Raw genomic sequence first — 6,686 nt, forward strand, 5'->3', positions numbered from 1 at the left:
AGCTCCTGATACCAGGAGAGCATCCAACGCAGGAGGATGCTTTTTCCGTGTCAATCGAGACAGAAAACTCGCCAAAAATTACCAGTTTTTCAAGCTCCTGATACCAGGAGAGCATCCAACGCAGGAGGATGCTTTTTCTGTGTCGATCGAGACAGAAAACTCGCCAAAAAATAACAGATTTTCAAACTCCTGATACCAGGAGAGCATCCAACGCAGGAGGATGCTTTTCCGTGTAGACCGAGGCAGAAAACTCGCCAAAAATTACCAGTTTTTCAAGCTCCTGATACCAGGAGAGCATCCAACGCAGGAGGATGCTTTTTCCGTGTCAATCGAGACAGAAAACTCGCCAAAAATTACCAGTTTATCAAGCTCCTGATACCAGGAGAGCATCCAACGCAGGAGGATGCTTTTTCCGTGTCAATCGTGACAGAAAACTCGCCAAAAATTACCAGTTTGTCAAGCTCCTGATACCAGGAGAGCATCCAACGCAGGAGGATGCTTTTTCCGTGTCAAACGAGACAGAAAACTCGCCAAAAATTACCAGTTTTTCAAGCTCCTGATACCAGGAGAGCATCCAACGCAAGAGGATGCTTTTTCCGTGTCAATCGAGACAGAAAACTCGCCAATAATTATCAGTTTGTCAAGCTCGTGATACCAGGAGAGCACCCAACGCAGGAGGATGTTTTTCCGTGTCAATCGAGACAGAAAACTCGCCAATAATTACCAGTTTTTCAAGCTCCTGATACCAGGAGAGCATCTAACGAAGGAGGATGCTTTTTCCGTGTCAATCGAGACAGAAAACTCGCCAAAAATGACCAGTTTGTCAAGCTCCTGACACCAGGAGAGCATCCAACGCAGGAGGATGATTTTTCCGAGTCAATCGAGACAGAAAACTCGCCAAAAATTACCAGTTTTCAAGCTCCTGATACCAGGAGAGCATCCAACGCAGGAGGATGTTTTTCCGTGTCAATCGAGACAGAAAACTCGCCAAAATGACCAGTTTTTCAAGCTCCTGATACCAGGAGAGCATCCAACGCAGGAGGATGTTTTTCCGTGTCAATCGAGACAGAAAACTCGCCAAACATTACCAGTTTGTCAAGCTCCTGATACCAGGAGAGCATCCAACGCAGGAAGATGCTTTTCCGTGTCAATCGAGACAGAAAACTCGCCAAAACCTACCAGTTTGTCAAGCTCCTGATACCAGGAGAGCATCCAACGCAAGTGGATGCTTTTCCGTGTCAATCGAGACAGAAAACTTGTTAAAAATTACCAGTGTTGCATGCTCCTGATACCAGGAGAGCATCCAACGCAGGAGGATGCTTTTCCGTGTCGATCGAGACAGAAAACTCGCCAAAAATTACCAGTTTTTCAAGCTCCTGATACCAGGAGAGCATCCAATGCAGGAGGATGCTTTTTCCGTGTCAATCGAGACAGAAAACTCGCCAAAATTTACCACTTTGTCAAGCTCCTGATACCAGGAGAGCATCCAACGCAGGAGGATGCTTTTTCCGTGTCGATCGAGACAGAAAACTCGCCAAAAAATAACAGATTTTCAAACTCCTGATACCAGGAGAGCATCCAACGCAGGAGGATGCTTTTCCGTGTCGACCGAGGCAGAAAACTCGCCAAAAATTACCAGTTTTTCAAGCTCCTGATACCAGGAGAGCATCCAACGCAGGAGGATGCTTTTTCCGTGTCAATCGAGACAGAAAACTCGCCAAAAATTACCGGTTTATCAAGCTCCTGATACCAGGAGAGCATCCAACGCAGGAGGATGCTTTTTCCGTGTCAATCGTGACAGAAAACTCGAAAAAATTAACAATTTGTCAAGCTCCTGATACCAGGAAAGCATCCAACGCAGGAGGATGCTTTTTCCGTGTCAAACGAGACAGAAAACTCGCCAAAAATTACCAGTTTTTCAAGCTCCTGATACCAGGAGAGCATCCAACGCAGGAGGATGCTTTTTCCGTGTCAATCGAGACAGAAAACTCGCCAATAATTATCAGTTTGTCAAGCTCGTGATACCAGGAGAGCACCCAACGCAGGAGGATGTTTTTCCGTGTCAATCGAGACAGAAAACTCGCCAATAATTACCAGTTTTTCAAGCTCCTGATACCAGGAGAGCATCTAACGAAGGAGGATGCTTTTTCCGTGTCAATCGAGACAGAAAACTCGCCAAAAATGACCAGTTTGTCAAGCTCCTGATACCAGGAGAGCATCCAACGCAGGAGGATGCTTTTTCCATGCCGGTCAAGACAGAAAACTCACCAAAAATTACCAGATTTTCAAGCTCCTGATACCAGGAGAGCATCCAACGCAGGAGGATGCTTTTCCGTGTCAATCGAGACAGAAAACTCGCCAAAAATTACCAGTTTGTCAAGCTCCTGATACCAGGAGAGCACCCAACGTAGGAGGATGTTTTTCCGTGTCAATCGAGACAGAAAACTCGCCAATAATTACCAGTTTGTTAAGCTCCTGATACCAGGAGAGCATCCAACGCAGGAGGATGCTTTTTCCGTGTCGGTCAAGACAGAAAACTCGCCAAAAATGACCAGTTTTTCAAGCTCCTGATACCAGGAGAGCATCCAACGCAGAAGGATGCTTTTTCCGTGTCAATCGTGACGGAAAACTCACCAAAAATTACCAGTTTTTCAAGCTCCTGATACCAGGAGAGCATCCAACGCAAGAGGATGCTTTTTCCGTGCCAATCGAGACAGAAAACTCGCCAAAAATTACCGCTTTTTCAAGCTCCTGATACCAGGACAGCATCCAACGCAGGAGGATGCTTTTTCCGTGTCGATCGAGACAGAAAACTCGCCAAAAATGACCAGTTTTTCAAGCTCCTGATACCAGGAGAGCATCCAACGCAGGAGGATGCATTTTCCATGCCGGTCAAGACAGAAAACTCGCCAATAATTACCAGATTTTCAAGCTCCTGATACCAGGAGAGCATCCAACGCAGAAGGATGCTTTTTCCGTGTCGATCGAGACAGAAAACTCGCCAATAATTACCAATTTGTCAAGCTCCTGATACCAGGAGAACATCCAACGCAGGAGGATGTTTTTCCGTGTCAATCGAGACAGAAAACTCGCCAAAAATTACCAGTTTTTCAAGCTCCTGATACCAGGAGAGCATCCAACGCAGGAGGATGCATTTTCCATGCTTGTCAAGACAGAAAACTCGCCAAAAATTACCAGATTTTCAAGCTCCTGATACCAGGAGAGCATCCAACGCAGGAGGATGTTTTTCCGTATCCATCGAGACAGAAAACTCGCCAAAAATTAACAGTTTGTAAAGCTCCTGATACCAGGAAAGCATACAACGCAGAAGGATGCTTTTTCCGTGTCAATCGTGACAGAAAACTCACCAAAAATTACCAGTTTGTCAAGCTCCGGATACCAGGAGAGCATCCAACGCAAGAGGATGCTTTTTCCTAGCCAATCGAGACAGAAAACTCGCCAAAAATTACCGCTTTTTCAAGCTCCTGATACCAGGACAGCATCCAACGCAGGAGGATGCTTTTTCCGTGTCGATCGAGACAGAAAACTCGCCAAAAATTACCAGTTTTTCAAGCTCCTGATACCAGGAGAGCATCCAACGCAGGAGGATGCATTTTCCATGCCGGTCAAGACAGAAAACTCGCCAATAATTACCAGATTTTCAAGCTCCTGATACCAGGAGAGCATCCAACGCAGAAGGATGCTTTTTCCGTGTCGATCGAGACAGAAAACTCGCCAAAAATTACCAGTTTGTCAAGCTCCTGATACCAGGAGAGCATCCAACGCAGGAGGATGCATTTTCCATGCCGGTCAAGACAGAAAACTCACCAAAAATTACCAGTTTTTCAAGCTCCTGATACCAGGAGAGCATCCAACGCAGGAGGATGCTTTTCCGTGTCAATCGAGAAAGAAAAAGATCTTGAAAAACTGTTTTTTTTTGGCGAGTTGTCTTTTGTCCTGATACCAGGAGAGCATCCAACGCAGGAGGATGTTTTTCCGTATCCATCGAGACAGAAAACTCGCCAAAAATTAACAGTTTGTAAAGCTCCTGATACCAGGAAAGCATACAACGCAGAAGGATGCTTTTTCCGTGTCAATCGAGACAGAAAACTCACCAAAAATTACCAGTTTGTCAAGCTCCGGATACCAGGAGAGCATCCAACGCAGGAGGATGTTTTTCCGTATCCATCGAGACAGAAAACTCGCCAAAAATTAACAGTTTGTAAAGCTCCTGATACCAGGAGAGCATCCAACGCAGAAGGATGCTTTTTCCGTGTCAATCGTGACGGAAAACTCACCAAAAATTACCAGTTTTTCAAGCTCCTGATACCAGGAGAGCATCCAACGCAAGAGGATGCTTTTTCCTAGCCAATCGAGACAGAAAACTCGCCAAAAATTACCGCTTTTTCAAGCTCCTGATACCAGGACAGCATCCAACGCAGGAGGATGCTTTTTCCGTGTCGATCGAGACAGAAAACTCGCCAAAAATGAGCAGTTTTTCAAGCTCCTGATACCAGGACAGCATCCAACGCAGGAGGATGCATTTTCCATGCCGGTCAAGACAGAAAACTCGCCAATAATTACCAGATTTTCAAGCTCCTGATACCAGGAGAGCATCCAACGCAGAAGGATGCTTTTTCCGTGTCGATCGAGACAGAAAACTCGCCAAAAATTACCAGTTTGTCAAGCTCCTGATACCAGGAGAGCATCCAACGCAGGAGGATGCATTTTCCATGCCGGTCAAGACAGAAAACTCACCAAAAATTACCAGTTTTTCAAGCTCCTGATACCAGGAGAGCATCCAACGCAGGAGGATGCTTTTCCGTGTCAATCGAGAAAGAAAAAGATCTTGAAAAACTGTTTTTTTTTGGCGAGTTGTCTTTTGTCCTGATACCAGGAGAGCATCCAACTCAGGAGGATGCTTTGTCCGTGTCAATGGAGAAAGAAATCGAGCTTGAAAAACATGCTCTCCTGGTATCGGAAATCTGAAAACAGCTGTAGTTGTTTTGAAAATAATTGAAATGTTACCTCCATGCGTGTTCTTCGCTTCTGTTACTTTTTTCGATTTCCGGGATAAAATTTCCGGCCGATCAAAGTATTCGATCATGGGTGATAAACGGGCTTGACATGACACTATGGGTTGAGCGCAGAAATGGCGGGGACAACATAAAAATAAAAGTTTTTTTTATTTTTTCTTCCCGTTGCAATGGTAGTTTAAAACAGTGAGTTTAAGAAAGTTCAGTTGAAATTAAGATTAAGTTTAATAAATGTGTTATTATATTGAACAAAGGTTTTTTTTACTTACAATTTTCGGGTCCGAGTTCTTAACTGGAAACCTGATGGAGGCGTTTGCAAAAATCATTTACCCAACACAGCAATGCAAATAAGTAGTTGAAATTTATATTGATTATTTTCGCGGTGAAAGAGAAATGAACAGAAACAATATGCAAAGCTTGGCTAATTTGGTTTCTTTCCCGTGTTTCCGCTAGCTTCCACAATGGTGCGAATGGCGCTAGCTGCAGTAACATCAACGAACTGTCAACGTTGTTTCCATTGTTTACATATTTTCCTTCAAAACGGACGCGCTGGTTGTTGGCGAAGAGTTTCTATAAACATCTCTATTAATATAACGTGCTGTAAGTTGTTAATCTGTAATTTCCATCGCTCAGTATCAAATAATTGTTCTTTCCAATAGCAGCGCCATGGATTTCCAAAACCGTGCCGGTGGCAAAACCGGTGGCGGAGGTATGGCTTCCTGGTCCGAGAGCAACCGGGACCGGCGGGAACGATTGCGGCAGCTAGCGCTGGAAACAATCGATCTAAACAAGGATCCCTACTTCATGAAAAACCATCTCGGCTCGTACGAATGTAAGCTTTGCCTTACGCTGCACAACAACGAGGGCAGCTATCTGTCCCACACGCAGGGCAAAAAACATCAGGCCAATCTGGCACGTCGTGCGGCGAAAGAGGCAAAGGAAGCACCGTGGGTAATACAGCCGGAAAAACCACGCATTGAACCGAAAAAGTTCGTCAAAATCGGTCGTCCCGGTTATCGGGTAACGAAGCAGCGCGATCCGGAGAATGGTCAGCAGTCGTTACTGTTCCAAATCGATTACCCGGAAATTACGGACGGTATTGTACCGCGGCATCGGTTCATGTCCGCGTACGAACAAAAGATCGAACCACCGGACCGTAAGTGGCAGTACCTTCTGTTTGCAGCCGAACCGTACGAAACGATCGCGTTCAAGGTGCCGTCACGCGAGGTGGAGAAAACCGAGGGAAAGTTCTGGACCCACTGGAACAAAAACACCAAACAGTTTTTCCTACAGTTTTCATTCAAGCTGGAACCGAAGATTATTCCGCCACCGCCCCCGAATGTGCACCGGATGCCACATCCTGGTCGTCCGATGTTTAATCCGGTTCCACCACCACCGATGGGTGTCGTGCCCGTGCCGGCGCCACCACATATGTGAACAAGCAAACGGGGAAAGAACGTAAATGAATAGTTGACCTACGTCAGCATATGCTATGGACTAATAAATAACCATAACCGACAGTAATCGTATGTATACGTATGCATGTACACATGATGACTGCTGATATTTTGCTGCTGAGTATAGGAAATATTGTGAGTAGACCCTTTTCGATACTGTTCTGTGTGTTACTAATCCGCTAAATCATCTAAA

General features: G+C 45.3%; 1 protein-coding gene across 1 annotated transcript; it reads left to right on the forward strand.

The window, feature by feature from the left end:
* Nucleotides 1-5,566: 5,566 nt before the first annotated feature.
* LOC128297315 (splicing factor 3A subunit 2) lies at nucleotides 5,567-6,686 on the forward strand. Its single transcript, XM_053032940.1, has 2 exons — nucleotides 5,567-5,636; nucleotides 5,696-6,686. The coding sequence occupies exon 2, from the start codon at nucleotides 5,703-5,705 to the stop codon at nucleotides 6,471-6,473; it is 771 nt and encodes a 256-aa protein (XP_052888900.1). The 5' UTR covers nucleotides 5,567-5,636; nucleotides 5,696-5,702; the 3' UTR covers nucleotides 6,474-6,686.

Source organism: Anopheles moucheti, chromosome 2 (genome assembly GCF_943734755.1).
Source record: "Anopheles moucheti chromosome 2, idAnoMoucSN_F20_07, whole genome shotgun sequence".
Classification (NCBI taxonomy): Eukaryota; Metazoa; Arthropoda; class Insecta; order Diptera; family Culicidae; genus Anopheles; species Anopheles moucheti.